General features: G+C 54.3%; 1 protein-coding gene across 1 annotated transcript in view; it reads left to right on the top strand.

The window, feature by feature from the left end:
• The first annotated feature begins 2093 nt into the window (after window positions 1–2093).
• The window catches only part of NTSR1 (neurotensin receptor 1), a 46031-nt gene continuing 24561 nt past the window's right edge, over window positions 2094–23563 (top strand). Inside the window, exon 1 of the mRNA XM_065919685.1 lies at window positions 2094–2807. Within this exon, the coding sequence (XP_065775757.1) occupies window positions 2094–2807 (714 nt within the window). The remainder of the gene's footprint in view (window positions 2808–23563) is intronic.

The following is a 23563-nucleotide window of genomic DNA, read 5'->3' as shown; positions in this document are numbered from 1 at the left end:
ATGCGGTTCAGCAAGGCAGCCCAGGTGACATTTCCTCTGTGGTTTCAAGCAAATGCCTTGTCATAATATTTGTGCTAAGTTGCCTTTTATGATTTTTTAAGCTCCTAGGCTGGCTCGAAAAGAAATCTTTGCAAAGAAGCCCAGCTTAGCAGAAAGGTCAGGGGTGTGAAAACCAAACAGTGAGCTTAAGCAGCCAAGTGAGAGTGCGTTTCCATCAGGAGCGTCCTAAGTGGCAGCAGCTACTGGCCGGCAAAGTGGCCACTGGCTGCTGCCTTCCTCTGGGGGGAGGGATGGGGGTCTCAAGAGAGGTGACCAGATACCACTGTCCACGGCAAGACCCCCATGTCCCCATGGGGGGACCTCCGGGGGCCAACACAGGCTGACACGGCACTGCTTTCTGTGGCAAGGACACTCAACTCCCGACCCCAGGACCAGTTCACTGAACCTATGGGCTCGCCCTCCAGAGAGCAAACCTGGGCTAACTTGGAGAGGTTAAAGCAACTTTTGTTTTCCCAGGTATTTCAGCTTCACACCCTCTGAAATCCTCACACGGTCTGCACAAAAGCATTCACTCCACAGGTGTCCCCTGAGAGCCTGCCTTTTGCAGCGCCAACAGCATCCAGAACAACAGGGACCCCGGAACATCGATTTGAACTGTGTATCCGTTTCACAGATGACTAAACAGAGGTACGGGGAAGCTAAAACACTCACTCAGATATTAAGCAGCAGGTTGAAACCACTCCTGTTGCCTCTGAGCTCACTGTGCTGGCCTCCAGCAAAGGGACATTTGTGTTTCCTGCGAGGCTACATTTTTAAGCACATATCTTATGTGCCAAGACTCCGTGGTGGGAACATCAGGGTTCAGTGGAGCAGAGAAGCCCAGAGCCAGCTGGGAACTGGAGACTAAGCACTGAGCCCGAGCTTCTCCCCCAACTGGTCTGAAGTCTGGCTGCTCGGCCTCACCCCCTTTCCTCGGAGCTCCCTTTCCCTCAGCTCCCTCCAGTATCTGTTCCTGATTCCCAGGCAGCCAGGTCCCTCTACATCCTGCCAGACTGGACCCTGAGAATGACATCTGATGGTCCACGTGCAGGTGGTGATGACAGGCCTGGACCCTACCACCTGCACACGGCCACCCCAGGGTGCTGGGTGCAGGAGGCCACCCTGCACAGAGGCGGGTGGTGCTTTATCCTCTGCTTTCTGATCGCCTCAGTCACCCCCTGCCCCAGTTACTTGTGCTGGAGTAGAGCCCCCTGGGAGCCCAGCTTCTGGCATCCCAGGAAGAAAGGGCATCCCCCTACTTCAGCAGGAAGCCCACTGCTTGGACGGGCTGGGAGCGACCCGGGGGCAGTTCCCTTGGGGATGTGGGGCATAAGAAGCTGGGGAGACCCGGGAAAGGGGAGCGAGCTGCCTGAGGAGGGTGCCTGGAAAGAGCCAATATTCCTGGCGCACCTCGCTGGAATCCCAACTCCGTGGGGCGCACCTTCCAGCCTAGATGGTCCCTGAGAGTGCGCGGGGGTGATCAGCCAGCCCTGCCCCCTTGTGGGGCGGGGACAGTGGCTGGGGCCGCCTTCTCTCCCCTCCAGCTCCCCCCACGGCTGGGCGCGCCCGTCGCCGCCGGCTCAGTGGAGGCGCAGAACCCGGGAGGGCGCTGGCGCGGCGGGAGGTGCGCGGAGCGAGGTGCGCGGAGAGCGCGAGCGAAAAGAGAGCGCGCCGGGCAGCCGGGCGTGCGCTCCGCTCGGCTCCACAGGCTTGCCTCGCGCAGCCCAAGCCCCAACCGGCTGGGCGCTCTCCGCGAGAACCGGTTCTGCCGCCCGGGGACCCGAGCAACCGTGGGATCGGGCATTCGGAGAAAGCCGGGAAAGCGCGGAGCCCGGAGGGAAGCTGCAACCCCCGGTGAGTGCGAGCGCCGAGCGCGCCAGGCTGGCACGGACCGGGTCGGCGCTCCCCGGCTCGACGGCGCGCCCCCTCGGCCTCTCACACCCACCCCTCGGGCTCCCTCTATTCTGTCCCTGCCTGAGACTCACCCACTCTCGCCTCGGCTTCTAGCCGCGGACCCCGGGAAGCGCAGCAGCACCCCGCCCCGCGCGTCCGACATGCGTCTCAACAGCTCGGCTCCCGGTCCCTGGGTCGGCCTGACCGGCGACCCGTTCACGCAGCCGCCGTCGGTGCTGGAGGGGGCGCTCCTGGCTCCCGGCCTGGGCAATGGCTCTGGCAACCTGTCGGAGCCCGTGCCAGCGGCGCCCAGCAGCGACCTGGATGTGAACACGGACATTTACTCCAAGGTCCTGGTGACCATCGTCTACCTGGCGCTCTTCGTGGTGGGCACGGTGGGCAACTCCGTAACTGCGTTCACGCTGGCGCGCAAGAAGTCGCTGCAGAACCTGCAGAGCACGGTGCACTACCACCTGGGCAGCCTGGCACTGTCCGACCTGCTCATCCTGCTGCTGGCCATGCCTGTGGAGCTGTACAACTTCATCTGGGTGCACCACCCCTGGGCCTTCGGTGACGCCGTGTGCCGCGGCTACTACTTCCTACGCGACGCCTGCACCTACGCCACTGCCCTCAACGTGGCCAGCCTGAGCGTGGAACGCTACCTGGCCATCTGCCACCCCTTCAAGGCCAAGACCCTCATGTCCCGCAGCCGCACCAAGAAGTTCATCAGCGCCGTCTGGCTGGCCTCCGGCCTCCTGGCCGTGCCTATGCTCTTCACCATGGGCCAGCAGAACCGCAGCGCCGACGGCCAGCACCCCGGCGGCCTGGTGTGCACACCCATTGTGGGCACCGCCACAGTCAAGGCCGTCATCCAGGTGAGCAGCTTCTTCGGGGGGCGGGGGCAGGAGTCAGAGGGCACCAGATCAGGATCTCCCCTGGGAGCAAGGGTCCAAAGTGGACCCTCAGGGAAGCCTCAGTGCCTCATCCCAAATGTAGTTTTCTGTCTGTGTGTCCTCTGGGTACAGGAAGGTGGAGAAAATTTCGTGTCCCAAAGAAATTTTATTCCTATGAAGCTGGGAAGGAGTGGGGATGGGGGAGGAGCAGGGGACTTGAGAGCAGTCTGACCCTCCAGCTTCTTCCCACCTTTTGCCCCAGGGCTGCCAGGCCTCAGCCCCACTTATTTCATCCCCTCCTTTCATCAAAGGGGCTGGAACCCCAGATTACCGGCCACTCTGGAGTCAAGGCTCCATGGGTGGGCCTCAGCTGTCCCCAGAGTCCCTGAGCTGTAAGGTAAATGTGTGTGCTGGTGTCCTCCTCTTTCCAGAGAGAGTCCCTCCCATCCGCTTCTTGAAAGGCTTTGTGCTCCCCGCAGGCGTGGTCCCTCTCCTCTACAGCAGAATCCCTATCCCAGACAGTTCCCCCAGTGTCTCCTGGCCTGATGCTGTCTTGGGCTGGTTCCTTAGATTAGCCTCAGTTTTCCCATCTGTGAAATGGGGGCAATCACAGCCCTGGTCTCCGAAGGTACAAGATTCAAGAGAGAAGCTGTGGGAAGCCCTTGTCTGGCTCCTGGTGGGTGGAAGCAGTCAGAGGCACTCTCACTGGTGGTGGTGGTGATGTTATTTCTGCTGGAAAATCCTAAAGTATTGGGCCTGGTGACAGATTGGAGGGCCTGGAGTCGGGTGACCAATGTCCTCGGAGGGTCTGGGTGAAGCTTGTGGGGACCCAGGTGGGCGACCTCCCTGGGCATTGGCTCAGCCAGGCAGGGGGATTCCGACCCCAGGGAGAAGTCTTCTCAGGCAGGGCCCTGGCCTGGGCGCTGGGTGTCCACCAGAGCAAGTTAGGGCAGAGATACCACCTGGAATGGCCTGGTAACCTCAGGATGTGGGTAACCATGAAAGGGCAGGGGCTCTCTCCACCTCAGAGTGGGATGAGAGAGGAGGGTCTGGACTGAGCCAGGTGGGGGTGGGAGTGGCCAGAGAGACTGGCTGTCCTGTGTGACTGTCCTTTCATGCCCAAGTCATCAACAGCTTCTCAGCAGAACCCATGCTGCTGCCCCTGAGTATGACAGGGGTGCCAGGCTCTGGGAGCTGGCGTGCTTGGGGGTGGAGAACGTGCCCACCTTCTATCCTGGGCTGCACCTGACCCTCCACAGGCCACCACCGAGATGCAGTCAGTGGGCAGAGTTAAGCTCCAGGCTCCTCGCCTGCCCTGGCTCCAGGTGGCCCCCGGCAGCCACGTGTAGCAGGAAGATGAGTCACGGGCGCTGCAGGCAGGAGCAACCAAGGCGCGAGCAGTGACAGAGTGGGAATTACCTTCCGGCTTCCTCTGGGGTCTTGCAGGCTGTGCCGGGGCTGGGGAGTTGGGAGACAGCAGCCACGACATCTGGCTGTGAAGGTGGGGCAGGTCAGTCATGCCCACCCGGGAGATGCTCCCCTGAGACCCCTGCCCCCTTGGACCCCTGGGGGCTGGACCAGGAGCAGCCGGGGCTGGATCCTCAAGAAAACACAGCAGCAGAGGGAACCCCCCTTAAGCACTCTCACCCTCTGTTAGTGCCACATGCTCAGATGCCCCAGGAACTTGACTTGGCTTCCCAAAGGGCCCTCCCTGAATCCTTTTGGTGGGAGGCTGCCATGCTGATGTGGCCCGGGCTGTTTCCTGGTCATTCGTCCACTAGGCAAGTATCTGTGAAGCTCAAACTACAGAAGGACCGCGTCTGTGGCCGCAGCTGCAGCACTGCTGAGCGTTTACTCAGCACTTGCTGGCTCCAAGACCTCAGAGAGTGGAGTTTCCATTTTTCTTTGATGGCCTCGGCCATGTGCTAGGGAAAGACTGATGGGCGGGTTATTAGAGGCGCACTTCTCTCTGACGACAACCACTCCCGCGAGGCTCCTTGGGCTCCTATGTGCTGCTCCGTGTGCCTGAAGGAACATTCCTCATGGGGAAGTTCAACCCTGGCCTTGCCCCCTCCCACCTCGTCCCTCTGCACCATCCACCATCCCAGGAGAGGTTCCCAGGGGGTTTTATGTTCCCCACGTGGGCTTTTGGGCCACTTGGCAAATCTGGGCCAATGTCCACTGTTTTAAACAGTGACATCTATGCAGAGAGGGGTTGGGCACCTGTATCCATGCGTCTCCCTGTCATGGGCTATGTTGGGAAGTGTGGAGAGGTGGGCCAATCAAAATGACCACTCTTTCCAAAACTGGGGCCCCCTCCCAGCCCAAGTGTCTCCCACCAGTCCTGTCGGCCCTCCACCCCTGTGAGGTTCTATCCTGGACACTTGCAAACGGAAGTAGTGTTTAGAAATGAGGTGCTTTGGTGATGAGATTTCTGAGCAACTTGGAGCTGTCATTGCTGGATACAGCTGGGAGTTTTCTAAGAGTGGGGTTGGAGTGGACGGGGCGAGAGGAGCTCATGGTGAGGACAGGGCTTTCCGGGGCCAGCAAAGGCCCTGGATCCTGGGCCCCTGGTCAACAGGGAAGCCTGGGAGGTGGAGCCCGAGGAGCCTACCCTGTTGCCCTGGGATGGTCCAGTGCCTCCCCTGGGCCCCAGAGGGGACTGGATTCAATCCTACAGGGCAGTGGTATCTCCCTTCCTCTGCCACATCTCCATCCCCTGGTAGATCCTGTCTTCCCAAAGCTGGAGAGGGGAGTAGATCTTCCCAATGCTGGGTAGGGGTGGGGGGATGTGGATGTTCCCCTTCCGGGATCTGTTGCTCTAGGGATGGCAGGCATCTAGGAGGTGCCCCAGCTCAGAGCAGCCCCTCTGCATGCACGGTGCCCTGGGGAGGAGAATTAGGGGTCACAGGGCTTGTGTACCCTTGTTGGAGATCCACCCCCTCCCCACAAGGCCACATTAAAGCAGCCTCTCCCGGAATCACCCATCAGGCCTGCATCAACATGGGAGGGCTCTGGGTCATCACTTCATTGTTACTGTTTTCCAGGACCTGCGGCCCTGGTGACAGCTGTGAGGCTGAGGGCGACGGAGGGTGGTAGTGGGGTACCCCTGTAATCTGCCTTCACAGATGGCCTCTTTCACATTCAGTGCTGGCAGCATTGCTCCTCACAATGGGCTGGGCCCAGCTTCAGAAGGGGCGGCTGGCCCTGGGTGTGGCTTGTGCAGGAGGGGCTCATGTCCAGGGGAACATTGACTCTGGGCAGCCTCCTGAGCACTGAGGCCATTAAAGTCTGACGTGATCTGCGGAGGCAGAGGCCGCCGAGACCTGTCTCCACGAAGTGGAAGGAAATTGGTTCCAATAAAATCAGGCCATGGATCATTTTCTCCGTGTTTCTGTCCTGTACCATCAGCTGCGCTGCGCCCTCTCCCCTCGCCCCCATCCATCCACCTGTTCACTCCCCTTTCATCCATCACCCTCCCATTCCTCCACCAGCAGCCAGCTCACCTCGGTGATGCTGACACTTGTGGCTGAAGTTTGGCGAGTCACAGGGCCCCAGGAGAGTGAGGCTGTGTTGGGGAAACAGGCAAAAATGTGCCCCCAAGATTGGTGCCTCCTGCTGGACAGCACTGCCCAGAATGGGGCTCCTCCCCCAGAAGCATCTGCCCAGCACTCACAACGTGCCGGGTCATGGAAATTCAGGGCAGGCCAAGGGGCTCTTCTGCATTAAGGGGATTGAAGACATGGCCCCTGAGCACCAGGCTGGGTTTCCCATCAGACCCAGGTGCAGAAATGATGCTGCTGCTGAGACAGTGGGGGTGCAGTCCTGGGTTCACTAGTGATGTCCCGGCACGCAGTGGGACTTCTTGGTTTGGCAACTGTGCTGTGGTTCTGTACAAGGACAGAGTCTGGGGCGAGTGGGGCAGGGACCCCCATGAGCAGTCATCCCAGGAGACACCCACACGCTTGGGGACCGCAGCCCATCCCTCGTGTCCAGAGTCTCAGCTCAGGGGGACCAGGACTCTAGCCGCGAGCTTTGGTGCCAGCACGGTACGCTTGCCCATGGGCCCCCGCAGGACAATTGTGCTGGGCAGGGCACGGCCTATGAGGGGAGCAGGGTGTCAACCTGCTCAGGTGGTTGGAGGTCTCCATCCCACCACCAGAGAGGCAGCCAGGCTTCCGTCTGGTTATCTGAGGAATCACAAGCCTTTGTTCCTTTTTTTCTGTTCCGGTGAAACACACATAATGTGAAATTTACCATGCATCCCCAGATGGGGACTTCCCCACTGTCCCTGAGGGAGACTGCGTCCCCACTGGAGACCAGCTGCCCCTGCCTCCAGCCCCAATTGTGTGTCTAGGGTTTGGCTGCTCCAGGCCCCCGTCAGATGGGATTTCCAGCCTGCCTTAGTCTCTAAGATGTGGTGGAGATGCGGTGGTCACGAGTGAATGTGCTGTGCCAAGGAAGGAAGCCAGTCTCAAAAGGCTCCAACTGTATTGCTCCAGTCATGTGACTTTCTGGAAGGAAAGTGATGGGCACAGGGCAGGGAGGGGAGGGGTATTGGCGATGGGCAATGCATGTTCTGTGTCTTGTGGGTGCTGCCAGCTCTGTGATGGAGCGTTATCAAAACTCACAGGACTTAGATAAAGGATGATTTTGGTGAATATGCACTGTCTCCCTGAGTCCTTCAGAGATTAAAGGCCAAGTCCATGGCCTCACCCTGTGAAGGCAGTTTGGGTGCCAGGTCCTCTTGGGGGGGTGGGAAGTGCCTTTGGGCAGGAAAGTACCAAAGGGTCCCAGGGTCATTTCTGGGGAACTTGAATGCCCCAGGCAGCTGCTCATCCTACCCTCCCCCCTCATCCCAGGGACCAGGCAGATGCTCAGCCCTCTGGGGGGGACCATGGTACCGAGCTCAAAGCTGTGGGGGCTGCCTGCCCCCCAAGATCCCCATTCTAACCTGGCAGCACCCTGGCATTGAGCCTGGCCACCACCATCCCCCGTGACAGTGCAGCCCCTCAAAGAAAGCAGCCAAGCTCCTTGGGCCCCAAGAGAGAACCGAGGCCCAGAGAAGATGGGGGCGTCCAAACCAGGCCCACCCCTGCCTTGTCCTTCTGCTCCCACAAGGGGCCCAGAGGAAGCACCCATGTGCTATGACCCCTGCCCCCTTTAGGGATGTCACATATGGGCACCTGTGGGGGTGGCTCCATCCCCCAGGGCTGGAGCCAGAGGGGGAGAGGACCAGGGAGCCAGGTGGAGCTGGGCCAGTGCACCCAAGCTGCTAGGGAGGGGGTCTTTTGGGGTTTCTTGTCTTTGACAGTCCAGGATCCAAGGTTAAGTGCCAACTTCACTGATCAGCTGCAGGGCCAGGCTAGAGATGTGACCTTCTGTGGCTCAGTTTCCTCAATTGCCAGCTGGAGGTGACATAATTGTCACGATCAAGGGCTGAGGCACCCCCACACAGCAGAGGCAGCTTCAAGAAGAGGCAGTTTCTCTGATTTGCACCTTTAGGGGCAACAAGAGCCTTCTGCCCCCAAGAAGGCTTCACTGCCCAGAGCTTGGAGCTGATCCCATGGTCACACCCAGTTCCATCTCGGGGTCTGTGTGCACATGGCAGGGTCCTGCAGGAGACCCCAGAAATCCCCAAGCCTGGCATTGTTCTCACACCTATAGGGTCAGGGACCAGACTGAGCATCTGTCCAGCTGCCCCGAAAAGCCTTCGCTGCCCGAGGGCCCCTGAGCCAGCAATCTGCAGCACCATGTGCTTGAAGAATCCCCATCTGTCTTCTGTGATGAAACCTCCACCTTCACCCCCTTCCACACCCACTCACCCAGCACCACATGCCAAACACAGAGGGTCTTATGGGGAACCTCCCCAAAAGGTGTGCATCCCAGCAGAGAAGACAGACAAGTGGCAACACAATTAAGTACAGGTGAACAGGAGAGGCAGTGGGGCTGTGATCTTAGGTAAGGGCAGGTATGACAGCATCTGGGGAAGAAGGTTCCAGAGCAGGAACAGCAGGTACATGGCATCTGCTGGGGTGACACGGCCAGAGCAGGGGAGCCCAGGGCAGGGCAACAAGTGATGAGTGATCATGGAGGACACAGTTCAGTTCAGTTCAGTCACTCAGTCGTGTCCGACTCTGTGACCCCATGGACTGCAGCACACCAGGCCTCCCTGTCTATCACCAACTCCCGGAGTTTACCCAAACTCATGTCCACTGAGTCGGTGATGCCAGACAACTATTTCATCCTCTGTCATCCCCTTCTCCTCCTGCCTTCAATCTCTCCCAGCATCAGGGTTTTTCAAATGAGTCAGTTCTTCACATCAGGTAGCTAAAGTACTGGAGTTTCAACTTCAGCATCAATTCTTCCAATGAATATTCTGGACTGACTCCCTTTAGGATGGACTGGTTGGATCTCCTTGCAGTCCAAGGGACTCTCAAGAGTCGTCTCCAGCACCGCAGTTTAAAGGAATCGTTTCTTCGGCACTCAGCTTTCTTTATAGTCCAACTCTCACATCTATATATGCCTACTGGAAAAACCATAGCTTTGCGAACACAAGACATCCTTTATCCTGGGAAAATGGGCCCCTTAGAGACTCTGAGCAAGAGGCCATGTGGCTTACACTTCAGACAGCTGTTCTCCCTGCGTCTTTCACACAGTGGGGACTCAGGAGGATGGTTAGGAAGTCCGCGTTCATGATCAAGATGACCCAGACCAGGCTGCTTTTGGAGAAGGTGGAAAAATGATCAGATACCAGATCCATTTGTCTTCTTTCTTAGCTTAAGTTTACATTCAGGCTTCCCTGGTGACTCATATGGTAAAGAACCCACCTGCAATGCGGGAGACCTGGGTTCATTCCCTGGGTTGGGAAGATCCCCTGGAGAAGGGAATGGCAACCAACTCCAGTATTCTTGCCTGGAGAATTCCATAGGCCAAGGAGCCTGGTGGGCTGCAGTCCATGGGGTTGCAAAGAGTTGGACAGGACTGAGCAACTAACACTGAAGTTTACATCCAGTAAAAATCCTTTGCCTTTGTTTACATCTATGACTTCTGACAAATACAGAGAAGCCTGTAACCACTGCCTCCAAAGATAGAGCCCAGTCCTGTCACACAAAGGAGTCTCTGCAACCCCCTGCCCTCAACCTCCCCTTTGATGCCAGGTAAATTGAGCCTCTGAGTCTGGCTTTCTCAGAGCATGTAATGCCTGATTCACCCGTACCATCGCCTGTGTCAGTAGCGTGTTCCTTTTGTGTGTGGAAGAGTGCTCTACTGTACAGATGCTCCACCACATGTTCACTGCTCATTGTTTGAAGGACATTTCTGGTGGTTTCTGGTTTTGAGCGACTGTAAACAAACCTGATGCAAATATTCACATGCAGGCCGATGTGTGAGCACATGTGTGAGCACATGGCTTCATTTTTCTCATGTAAACATGAGAGTCAGATTTCTGGGTCACACAGGAAGTATTTAACTTCAGAGGAAGCTGCCAGACCTTCCACAGTGGATGTGCCATGTTGACCATCCACTAGCAACGTGGTAGAAAGACAGTTCTCCACGTCCCAGCCGGTACCGGGCACTGTCAGTGTCTGTTTTTTTTTTTTTTTTTTTTGCTTTTCATTTATCCATTCTGTAGGTGTGTAGTGGTATCTTGCTGGGGTTTTAATTTGCATTTCCTTGATGACTCATGATATTAAGCATCTTTTCCGGCAGTTACGTGACATCTGTTTGTCTTCTTTGGAAAAGTATCTGTTCCTGTAGCTTGCCTATTTTTAAAAATATATAGATATATTTATTTAGTTGACTGTGCTGACTCTTAGGCATGGCATGCAGAATCCTTAGTTGTGGTATGTGACTCTTAGCTGTGGCGTGTGGGATCTAGTTCCCTGGCCAGGGATTGAACCTGGCCCCCTGCATTGGGAGCACACTCGATCACCTGGGACATCCCTGCCTATTTTTAAAATTGAGTTGTTTTCTTTTTTAAGGTATTTATTTATTTATTTGGCTGCCCTGGGCCTTGGTTACGGTGTGTGGGATCTTTTGATGCGATGCTCTGGCTTAGTTGTTCCACCGCATATGGGATCTTAGTTCCCTAGCCTGGGACTGAACCTGCATCCCCCACCTTGGAAGGTGCATTCTTAACTACTGGACCACCAGGGAAGTCCTGGGTTGTTTATTTTCTTATTGTTGACCTGTGAGAGTTTTAAAGATATATTCTGCATCTAAGTCTTTTGTGAGATGTGATTTGCAAATATTTTCTCCCCTTCTGTGGCTTGTCTTTGTATTTCCCTGATGATGCAGGTCACAGAGTCAAAGGTTGGAATTTTGATAAAACCTAACTTGTCAAAAATTTTAGCGGCTTATGTGAGGTCACGGAGCTGTTTTTCTTTTTTCATCTTCTGGAATCTGTATGGTTCTGTGTTTTACACTTTTAGGCTTATGATCCATTTTGAGTTAATTTTTTTTATAGAGTGTGAGATATAGGTAATTTTTGCATATACTTACCGAAATAATCAATACTATTTGTGAAAGGATGATCTTTTCTCCTTTGGAGTTTTCTTGTACCTTAATAAAAAATCATCTGACCTTGTGTTTGGGGCTATATCCAGACTATCATGCGTCACTTTAATCTTCGTGCCTCTACCATCCCCAGTCCCACATTCCTGATCGCCGCAGCTTTATAGGAAGTCTTTCAAGTGGTACAAGTGGCACAAGAGCAACCTTGTTCTTTTCCAAAAGTGTTGCAGTTACTCTAGTTCTCCTGCTTTTTAACATAAATTTTAGAATCAGGCTTTCAGTACCTACAAAAAAGCCTGCAGGGGTTTCAGTTGGGATTATGTTCCTCTATACTTATAGATCTATGTGGGGAGACTTGACATCTTAACACTGAGCCTTCCAATCCATATGCAAGGTGTGTTACTGCATTTATTTAGGTCTTTGATTTTTTTTCAATGGTAGTAGATTTCAGCATATAGATCCTACACATATTTTGTTACGTTTATATCTAATTATTCATGTTTGGGGAATTATATATATATATGTACTTTAAAATTTTTTCTATTTCTTATTCTTTTCAGCCAGTATATATAAATGTAATTGATTTTTAGTTATTGGCCTTATATCTTACAACCATGATAAGTACACGTATTAATTCTAGAAATCCCTCTATACGTTCCCTGGGATTTTTTATGTCAACAGAGATGTTGTATGTGAATAGAGGAAGTTTTATTTCATCCCTTCCAAATCTTTAATTTCCTTTTTTTTTGCCTTATTGGTCTAGCTACAACATCTAGTATGATATTTAATAGGGGTGGAAGAGAAAGTTTCCATGCCTTGTTACTGATCTTAGAGAGGAAGTCTTTAGTATTTATAATTAAGTTTGAGGCCTTCTCTGGTGGCTCAGATGGTAAAAAATCCACCTGCAATGCAGCAGACCTGAGTTCAATTTCTGGGTCGGAAAGGTCCCCTGGAGAAGGGAATGGCTACCCACTCCAGTATTCTTTCCCAGAGAATTCCGTGGACAGAGGAGCCTGATGGGCTACAGTCCATGCAGTTGCAGAGTCAAACACAACTAAGGGACTAACATGAGAGTTTTAGTTTAAACTTGTAGTAAATTTTTTTTTAATCAGGTGAAGAAAGTTGCCTTCTATGCCTTGTTTGCTGAGAGTCTTATCACAAATGGCTGTTGGATTTTGTCCAATCCTTTGCTCCATGTGTAGGCTTGGTTTACACCTCACCAGTGAAAGCCCACATCCTCCTACACTGGGAGGACTTGCGACTGGACTCAGTCTCCTCTGGGGATGTTGTCCATTTGGTTTTTGGCTTGGTTAGGGTGGGTCTAGACTCTAGGGCATGGTCCTTATTCCTGAGTTGTGGACTTGCTGGCATCTCAGTGGGATGCTTGGTATGTGAGGAAGACTTCTCTCTCTTCCAGCTCGGCCAGGATGCCAGCCACCCTCCCATAAGCCCATAAAGGTCACAGTGTGTGCACACAGCACAGCCAGCCCAGAACCTACAAGAGACCCCTGTGGGCTTCTGAGGACCCCACCATGCAGGTCCCCCTCCCGGCACCTGAATCTGCAGATTAAAGCCACTCCTGCAGCCCCAAGCTCTGAATTCTGCCTCCTCAGCTGGAGTAGCCAAGCTCTGCTCAGACCCCAGTGTCTAATGTCACAATGAGGAAAGTGTCCCCAAATAGAGCGCTGGGTGACAGCAGACCCCACCTTGTGTCTCCTGCTCTCGGGGGCCATGGTTGCACACTGCGGTTTGTCTTTGTGTCTGAAAACAATCGCCTGACAAATTGTGTACAGTTTTATAGTTGTTTATGACAGTCGAGCTTGTCCAGTGCCCCAAGTAGAAATCATCCCTGGATTTTAAACACTGCCTACTTTCAAAAATATCTGAGGCAGCTTATGATAAAAGACTTGGTTCAAAGAGATTATTAAAACAATGTAGCAAAAGAATACATAAAAAGGAACATTGCTATCCTAGAAACATAAAGTGGAAGTCAGCCTCAGTGTTTGAGTAAATTTTGTACTAAGGCTTATGAAAAAGTGCAACATTATTTGGACTTAAACATTTTTAGCTCTTTGTCTGTTAAAAGGTGGGCTTATTGTAAATTTCAGTAACTCTCTGTGGACATATCTAAAGGTTAAGAGCATTCTTCAGCGAGTGACTCAAAGAGAGTTCCTCTGTTTGAAGAAACATGCCACTTCCAATGTCCTGAAGTTCAGAGAGTCCTGGGGTTGTTTGCAATCATCCTTGTTCAGAAATTACTAAGTTGTGAGAGCTCATAGCAGGCTGTTGGATGCTGTCACCTAGAGCATCGTTTCCTAGTTGTTTGGCAGGACCACAAACCTCTAGCTCCCAAGCATTGTGAGGGAGTGAAAGTGCACCTGGATTGTGTCACTGGGGAGCCCTGTCTGTCCAGTCATCCAGGACACGCTGGCTTGTAGCCCATATTGAACACTTGCTCTTTTGAGACTCGGTCCACTTTGGGCTCTGTGCCCAGCAGGATGTGCATGGTCGGAAGCACTGTCCAGGGTCACTATTTATTGCCAGGGACAAGGGAGAAGCAGTTACATCTGTGCTGACCCATCTCCCAGGCTCTGCTGATCTGGACAGACTGGCTGCTCCTGTTGCCGCCAGCCCCACCTGGGGACCCTTAAGAGGAAGGTGTGTCAGATGAGGGCAGAGATCTCTCTATCCCCGGGACCTACTTGGACAGGCAGTCCAGGGACCCCCCCCTCTGGACTGTCATCAGTGTGGGGAGCCCTGTGACATCACCCCTTTGTTCTTCCCACCCCAGGGATGGGCCTGGGGGAGGTAGGGCCAAGTTGAAGTCGAGTACCCCCTGGTGATCTCCCAGTGGCCTGCCTGTCTCCCTGGACAGCAGGTCAGGAGCTCAGGCACCAGCATCCAGGGAAGGAGGTAGGATAGAGAGCCCCATGAGCAAGGGGTCAGGCAGCTGAGCTGTGGCATGGCCCTTGCTGATGCCCTATGGCTTTAGCTGGATGCAGAAGGGAGGGTGGCTGGCATGAAGGCCACTCTGTCCCCACAGGCTGCCGCAATGCCTGGGTACCAGATTCTGCCCGGCCCCACTCCCGGCTCTGCTGAGGTGGACCTGAGCACCCCCAGGGGACGTCTTCTCTGCCTAGGGCTGCCCGGGGTTTGGGGAGGAGGGGCAGACGGGGGCACCTGCCACACCCAGGCCAGGGCTCAGGGGGGCTCAAGTCTCATGGGGGCCCAGAGGACAGTGGGCTCCTGGCGCACTCAGAGGCCCAGAAGATTAGGGAAAAACACCAGCCAGCCACAGCGAGCTGGCAAGCGGACAGCGTACCCCAGCCGAGGCGAGCTGCTCTGCAACAGTAAGGCGCCTCTGAGCCCCCACCCTGTCACACTTGCCTGCAGACTCAACACGGATAATTGCAGGGCACCTAGACAGGGTTAACACCCTCTAAACTTCCTGCAATTCATTTTCCTGACAGCTTGTTTAAGAGACGCCGTCTCGTGTATTAAAAATACCTACTTTTATGTCAGAGCTGGAGAGCAGCTAAGAGGCGCTCAGAAAGCTTCCAGTTGAAACCACACAGGGCGGATCTTCATGTTTTAAAAAAGCTATAAGCCCAAACACTTTCTATGCATCCGCCTGTCACGGAAGCTGCGGGAACCCCATGGTCTCATGAGCTGATGGTCCTGGGGTTGCAGCAACAGACCACAGAAATCCATTCTCCCAGAGCTGGGAGGCTGGGCTCCCAAATCAGAGTTGGGCAGAGCAGGTTCCCTCAGGGGCTCCCAGGGAGGGTCCTTCTGCTTCTTCCAGCTTCTGTGGTCCAGGTGTCCTGGGCTCATGGCACCTCTCTGCCATCTCTGCTTTCATCTTCTCGTGACTTCTCTCCTGTGTCCACATCTCTCCTCTCTGGCTCTTTCTAAGGACACTTGTCACTGGATTTAGGGCCACCCCTATCCAGGGTGATCTCATCTTGAGATCCTTAACTGCATCCATGGAGACCTTTTTTCCAGATAAGGTCCCATTCACAGGATTCAGGGGTTAGGATGGGGGAGCCATGAATAACTCCACTAGACCCCACTCGCAAGGGCAGAGACGAAAGTGGGATCAGGGCCAGCTCTCCTGGACAAAGGGCTGGCCCCTGTGTGCTGCCTGCCCGGGTCATCTCAGCTCAGGCCTGTGAGGGGCCCAGAGGTGAATGCTGGAGCAGGAAGGGCTGAACGCAGACCTCACAGGCCTCCAGTGCAAGTGCCCAGCACAGTCCCAAGACCAGCCAGGATGGGGCTTTCGGTGTCCCAGCAGAGGAGATGCTCTCTGACCTCCCTGCAAGGACGTGGTCCTGGGTGGGGTGGGGCTGGGGGAGGAAGAGGACACAGGTCAGGTAGGCCACAAATCCTCTTTCACAGATATTCTCATTTGACCCCTGTGGTGACCCTGTGAGGTTGGGACCATGAACACATGGGTTCTGTCATTGCTTTCTCCCTACACCCCGCAGGCCTGGAATGGAAAGGGCCTCTGAAGGTGAGCCTCAGGATCCTTCACCAGGCTTGGCCAGTTGTTTTACCTATTCACACCTTGTCAGGTGGCTCCTTGGCTGAAAACTCTTCTCATTGACTGTTGGAACATGCTGACTTGTCCCAGCTTGGTCCTGTCTGACACTGTGATGAGCCAAAGTTGAGCTCAGGCTGACTCGATGACCACGCACGAACCTACAGTGAGGGACATGTGCCTGTGATGGTCGAGGGGGTCAAATGTGGGGAGCCAGCCATGGCAAAGAGGTTATAGTGAGGTCTGTGGCTCCATGGTCCATCCTTTCCACTCCAAGTGTGAAAACTGTAACACCTCTGTGGGGCCTCTGAACCTGGGTCAGAATCCATGGTGTCTCCAAGTGGCCATGTGAAGCCCGAGGAAACACATGTGCAGAACAAGCCTGGGTTTACTCCTGGGACTTGGCATCTGAGATGGCTCTGCTGTGTGGGGCGGCTGGGAGGGGCAGGTGTGGATGCTGGGTCCCTGATCAGAAGGCTGTGCTGGCCCAAGGGTGAGCCAGAAAGGGGGAAGCGGCAGTGAGGCCAGACAGTGGACAGTTCCCCGGCACCCTCCAACCCACTGTGTAGGCACCCTCCCTCCCCGCTAGGCTCCCTGACCTGGGCACAGGGGGCTCCTAGTGGCTCTGCCTCAAGGCCCCCAACCCCAGCTCCATTCCCTGGGGCCCTAGTGGTCCCCTGAAGAGCCAACAGCTCCCCCCCACTCCGTCTTGCCCCTGGGTTTGACCAGATAGGGCCTGAAAGGAGCTGCCAGACAGTGGCCCAGGGGATGGGGTCACCAGCACCCCGATGACAAGGAGTGCCTGGTTGACATTTAAATCATTTGAGCCAATTCCAGTCTTTTCTCAGAGAAGGCAATGGCACCCCACTCCAGTACTCTTGCCTGGAAAATCCCATGGATGGAGGAGCCGGGCAGGCTGCAGTCCATGGGGTTGCTAAGAGTCGGATATGACTGAGCGACTTCACTTTCACTTTTCACTTTCATGCATTGGAGAAGGAAATGGCAACCCACTCCAGTGTTCTTGCCTGGAGAATCCCAGGGATGGGGGAGCCTGGTGGGCTGATGTCTGTGGGGTCGCACAGAGTCGGACACGACTGAAGTGACAGCAGCAGTAGCAGCAGCCCTTTCTAGGGGTGTTAATGGAGTCCTTCCCTGACCTTTTCCACTAAATCTCAAAAGGGATGGGGCACCCCTGGGTCAGCTTCCCCCACACTCTCAGAAACTGTGAGCTGGGGTCATGGTGCAGGAACTATTTAGAATCCAGCACCAGCATGCCAGGACAGAAATAGATCTCCAGAGAGGCTCCAGTGTCCAGAAGCCAGTGGCTCAGGCCCCAGCTGCCTTGGGACTTCCACTGCTATTACCAATAAATTAAACTTGTTTTTGTTTCTCCTGCCCTGGAGAAATAGCCGCTGTCAGAGAGTGGAATCCAGGAGTGCAGGCTCTCAATGAAGGAATGCCAGAAGGGGCTCCATGTGACCCCCTTCTCTGCACTTCTTGCCCCTCTGGGAGATGGAGCCGGTCACCCCAGTTACCCGCATGTGGGTCCCAGGAGCTCCTGACTGTCCCATGCAGTGTGGCCCCTGGAACACAAGAACCCTCCACAGACATCATGGGGTTAGTTAGTTCATGGATCTGAGGTCAAGTGGCTACTTATCTACAAACAGTGAGGGTGCCCACAAGCCAGAGAGTCGGCTCATCCATTACTACCACAGGAGAGACGGGTGCTTATTGATGCTTGTGACCCTTTTCACTTCTGACAGCCTTTGGGTGTCACACTGTTACTCTAGGGTTGCTTTAGAAACCAGATGCTGTGGTGCAGCTGATCAGTCCCCCGCTCCATCAACAGGATGAAGGGGTGGGCACTGGTGTTTGTGAGGACTGACTGTCAGGAAGGAGAGGGCTTAGAGTCACCCATGCTCATTGGTCACACAGGCGCTGGGTGCTCCTGGAGTCCCAGAGAGAGACCGTCTCATTCCAACCAGAAGAGTTATCTCCTGAAGCCAGGTCAGGTCATATCAAGCCCCCACAAGAGCCCATGCAGGCCCCTTCAGCCCAGAGTCAGGTGCAGGGCCTCTGTGCACACATGTCCCCATCTCCCCAAAGACTCGTCACCTAGGGCTGTCTCTCTCTCTGCAGCTCCCTCTGCCCTCTGCCGCACCCAGCATGGCACCTGAGCCTGTGGGCACAGTCCCTGAATCTCCATGAGTCTGGAGTAGCAAGGTTGGGAGGGCAAGGGGATCACAGCAACCCCAGCCCGGAGTTTGCTGGGAACAGGTGGGTTCAGGTGCCGGAGTGCAGCAAGGCGCAAACAGCTTGTCTCTGCCCCCGAACATAAACACGGCTGTCACCACCTGGAACACAGTTTCCTTCCCTGTGATAGAGCCCATCCAGCAAGCAGGTCAGAGCCAGCTTCGTTCCACGAGCCTGCCGGCACTCAGCAAAGCAGCTCTGAGCCTTCCTGCGGACAGTCGCTGGGTAGTGGCTCCAAGCCCCTGACTAGCAACAAGGTGACTCCAGCAGGCTGCACAGGTGGGGCAGCTGGACAGAATTTCTACAAGGACATGTGTCCAGGGAAGCTGGAGGGTGCACCTCAGCTGGAAGAGGTGGACCCTGGACCAGTCATCATCTCTGGCTGAAAGCTCAAATGGCCCCTGGATGTTAAGAATCCAGGCAAATCTCCTGGGCAGACTTTGGTCAGCAGAAGCTTCCTGAGGGCCAGCAGGGAACTGAGGCACTGCCCAGGGACCTGCCCTCTTTCCTCTCAGTTCCCCTGGGTCCTTCCCAGAGTCTGGGGGAAAATGATGTCTCAGACTGGCCAGGCTTGGCTCCTGGTTGAGAGCGGGCAAAGCAGGCCACAGGACAGAGCAGCTGGGTGCCACACCCTTGGCCCCTCAGTGCTGCGACTGACTCAGGGCCAACCCTGCCCCAAGTGCCCTACACTTCTCACACTCTGTCAGAGCAGACAATGCCAGGTCAAGCAGAGTTCCAGGATTGCCCAAACTCCATGGCTCATTCAGGCCCCAAACGGGGCCATTTGGGCTCTTTACAGCCCTCCCAGGACTCCCTATGACAAAAAGGAAGAGTGACATTGACTTTCAAGCAATGTCAGCTTCCCGAAGCAGGGAGGGCTTCCTGGAGGGAGGGCTTCCTAGAGGAAGGGCCAAGAAACTTTTAGGTCTGGGGAAGTGGGTGGTTGCTGCCCCCAGATTTTCTGAGCATCTGAGTTTTGATCCAGTAGGATGGAGGCTCGGGCTCCTTGACTGTGATGTTCTTGCCTCCCTCCACTACTCAGCAGGGCCCCAGGGTTTTCTCCTCCATGAGGCTCTCCATCCCCTAACCTCACAGCTCTTGGGTAACAAGGGCGGAGTCCAATAAGGCAGCCCTGACTCTCCGGCATCTGGCCTGGTTGGCAAACTCCCAGCTTTCCTCTGAGGGTGGACAGACAGACGGATGCTCAAGGCAGCAGTGCGCAAAGCTTCCATTCAACCCCAGCTTCACTCCAGCAGGTTTTTATGTTTGGTTCTAAAAACAGCAGAGGGCTCGTTTCTCAACTTTCCCTCTGCAAAGCTGTTTCTATTTCAGTGAAAATTAAGGCATTGGTGGTTTTAATTGCTGGCTGATCCCTGGACCCATTTCCACTTGGGCTGGACCAGAGCTCTACAGAAGATAGGTGTGCACGGTGGAAGTTTATTTCTGTGTGAGTGTCTTGCTCACAAAGAGAAAGAAGAAAAGAACCATCGTGAAGTGCGAGTGTGCTGACTAGAAGGCTGGGCTTTTTCTGCCGAGCAGATTGCAAGGCAGTCGTGCTTGTGAGACAAACACCTGTTCCTCATTCAGAACAGAGGCACATCCCCCAGGCCCACCTGGACAGGCCGGCAGATGCTCGGGCCGGGCACTGGCAGCTGCACCCACAGTCCCCACAGCAAAGCCTGGGGCTCAGGATGCAGATGCCTCTCAGCAGAGGACTTTGGGTAGATTTTATTCTGAGGGCACCTGAGACTGGAATTTGAGAGGGGGCTGTGTCCTCCCCTCCCAACTGTAGTCAGAGAGATGCTGTCTGGTCATCATCCTTCCACGCCTGGGAGCTCTTGGCCAGCAGGGAGTCAGTGCTGAGATGTGATGGTGCCCAGACATACTCTCCATGACTTTTCCCAGGCTGCAGCCCATGGACTCACCCAGGCCAATTTCTCTGCTCTGCCCACAGCCCTAGGAGGGCCCAGTCAGGAAACATTAGGTCCCTGGAGACATAGGCATGGCAGGCAAGGGGCACAGGAGAAGTCCAGCCTCAGCCCCTCGCACTGGAGCCTGAGCTACCTGGAGATGGTCCTGCTGGAAGGCGGGGGCTGGGCTGTGGCCCACATAGTGGACATCTCTGAGTCAGGGGTGACTCGGGTCACATGGGGCCTGTGGCAGGGCCAGGACCTGCAGCAAGTCACCTCGAATGTGGCCTTTGTGGCGCCGTCAACCCCAGCCCCACGGAGGACATGTGTTCTGCCCCTGGGGCTTGGGACCGTGTCCAAGGTCCCCACCCAGGCACAGCCACTGGCAGCAGCATTCACTGGGTCTGTGACCCACCTCAGTGGCCAGGGTGGAGCTCAGGGTGATGAGTTTGGGGATGGCCCAGAGGACCAGGCACCCCAGCTTCCCCACCCAAAGCTCCCACTCATCCAGACCTCTGTGTCCTGGCCCCCAGTGGGCACCTGAGGGCCTCAGAACTCACCCTGGGCCTCGGCCAGGATGTTGAGCCCTCATGCCTCAGTTTCCTCAGCCTCTAATTTTGTGCCCACTTTAAATGCAACTGGATGTGTCCTGAGGAAGGTGACCACAGGAGTGGGGACACCCAAGGAAGGCAGCAGGGACTGGGCACCAAGGGGACCTGGTCACTGTTTCTAAATGTCTAAATTCTGCCCAGAAGCAGTGTGTATCTCTTACCATCTCCATGTTTCTGCCTTTTCCAGAATGTCATACAGAGTTGGAATCATAGTCCATAGGCTTTTCAAATCAGCTTCTTTCACTTAAAAATGCCCTTAAGTTTATTCCATGTCTTTTCATGGCTCGATAATGCCTTTGTTTTTAGTGCAGAATAATATTCCATGGTCTGGAAGCACCATGGTTTTTATTTATTCACCTGCTGAAGGATATCTTGGTTGCTTCCAAGTTTTGGCAATGTGAATACAGCTGCTATAAACCTCAGTGTGCAGGCTTTTGTGTAGCTACACGTTTTCAGCTCCTTTGGGTAAATACCAAGGAGCACAGTTGCTGGATTGTATGGTGAGAGTATGTTTAGTTATATAAGAAACGACAAACTCTTCCACAGTGGCTATCCCATGTGGCATCCCCACCAGCAGAATGAGAGTTCTTGCTGCTCTGTATCCTCTCCAGCTTGTGGTGTCCTCCTTTTTATTTTAGCCATTGACATTGTATCTCCATTCGCATTGTATCTCTCTTGGCATTATGTCTCTAGTTCACATTGTATCTCCATTCACATTGTACCTCCTTGTCTTGGTTTGTCTTTCCATAATGGCTTAGGAGGGATTCCCTGGTGGCTCAGGGGAAAGAATCCTCCTGCCAATGCAGGAGGGGAGGGTTCCATCCCTGAGTTAGGAAGATCCCCTGGAGAAGGAAATGGCAACGCACTCCAGTATTCTTGCGTGGAGAATCCCATGGACAGAGGAGCCTGGTGGGCTATAGCCTGTGGGGTCTCAAGAGTCAGACATGACTTAACAGCTAAACCACCACCACCACCATCAATGACGTAGGATGTTAAGCACCTTGATTTCTTATGCTTATTTTGTCATCTATGTTCTTTTTTTTTTTTTTTTTTTTGATGAGGTGCCTGTTCAGAGCTTTTGCCAATTTTTAAATTCTTATTGTTGAGTCAAGAGAGTTCTTTGTGTATTATGGAGCTTTTCTCCTATGTTTTTATTGTGCCAGGTTGAACTGATGACATCATAGGAAGTTCTGAAGCCGGTGGTCAGTCCTCCAACTTTGTTCTCCTTCAATGTTAAGTCCACTGTTCTGGGTCTTTCACCTCTTCTCCACTTAAACCTTAGAATCAGTTCATTGATATCTACAAAATAACTTCTTGAGGTTTTGATGGTGTTGAGTTGAATCTATAGATGAAGAGAATTGAAACAGTAACAGTATTGTCTTCTTATCCATGAACATGGACTCTTTCCATTGATTTAGGTGTTCTCTGATTTGTAATTTTTCTTCCATAGATCCTGCACACACTGAGTTAGATGTATAACTAAAGTATTTCATTTTGGGTGCTACTGGCAAGCAGGGGCTGGCCAGGGTGACCTGCACGCACTTCCCCACCCACACCTGCTTATGGAGTGACGGGACCTCTCTCTGCCTTGGTTCCCCATCTGGACCATGGTGAGGATGCAGGGAACTGGCATATGTGGGTCACTGAGTGGTGCCTGGCGGGGAGCTCCAATGTCAGGGTTTAGAGATAAAGGCCACTTGCCGGCCCCCTGCTCTTCATGCAAATTTCCAAATTTCCTTCCATAACCAGCTTTAGCAGTTAAGACAGTTTAAAACAGGATGTCCAGCTTGAGCCCAACCCAAACCCACTTTGCTTTGGTTCAAAAGGAATATCTTTAACCAATGCCCACGTTACTGGGCCTTTGACCTGCTGGGCAAATGCACCTGTTTTTACCTCACAAGCAGGAGGGCGCACAGGGCCCATCACTGGGCTAGTCAGCCATGGGCTGGCTGGGCCCTGCAGCTGCCAAAGAAGGCCTGAATGTGGACCCCAGGCTCCCTCTGACTGTCCAGCTCACAGACCAGCTGCCCCAGCCATCTCTGCAGTGCCTGTGGTCACAGGGGAGAGAACCCCAGAGCTCCCCATCCCACGTCAGAGATGGACGAAGAGCCAGGAGTGCACACATCCCGGGGGAGGGCTACAGCCTTGTCCCACTCCCACCACCTGGCCAAGGCCAAGGGAGCCCTGGGTCTTGGCCAGAGCCCCGCACAGCCACCTTTAATTTAGGAAAGTAGGTCAATCAACAGGGCAAGCGTGCCCCCACCCCATTCCCTGGTGCAGCATCTCTTCCCCTGCCTGTCGGGGTCACGGTGAAGTGGCTCCAGGCCTGCAGCCCCTGCTGATGTCTAGGTGACAGTGACCTCTGGTGACTGTAGGGGCATCTGTCAGACTTGTCATGTCACTGCGAGAGGCCTGGGGACCCAGGAAGGCTGTGTCCTGGGAGCCACGACCTGCCTGGGTATCCAGCATCATGAATATTCATGCAGGTAATCGACTTGCAAATCCCAAGTAATTTACATGTCATAAACACAGTGTGGATGTCTTTTCAGGATAAGATTTGTCAGGGAAAATGAATCTTGATTACCAGTTGTAACAGGGAAATAGCCTCCATGTCTGAGTCCACGTCTGAGTCCTTGTCCTCGCGAGGCTGCTGGGAGGCACCTTGTGCGACCACCCTTCAAAGCCTCAGCTCTGGGGATAAACGTTAGCACAAATCTGGGGAGAAGGAGGTGGTGGGTTCCCTCGTGAGCCACCCCTGACCCGCATTCCTCTCTGTGGGCTGTGAGCTCCATCTTGGGCAGGCACCCCCCGGGGTCCCCACTGGAGTCAGTCTGTGTCCATCCCAGTGCTCTGAGTGGGGAGGACAAGTTCTAGAAAGTGTGACTGCTGTTGACCAGCTCAGGGCCTCTT

The sequence above is a fragment of the Muntiacus reevesi genome, chromosome 2 (genome assembly GCF_963930625.1).
Source record: "Muntiacus reevesi chromosome 2, mMunRee1.1, whole genome shotgun sequence".
Taxonomy (NCBI): Eukaryota; Metazoa; Chordata; class Mammalia; order Artiodactyla; family Cervidae; genus Muntiacus; species Muntiacus reevesi.
The sequence above is the reverse complement of the archived record's forward strand: the minus strand, read 5'-3'. Positions and strand labels throughout refer to the sequence as shown.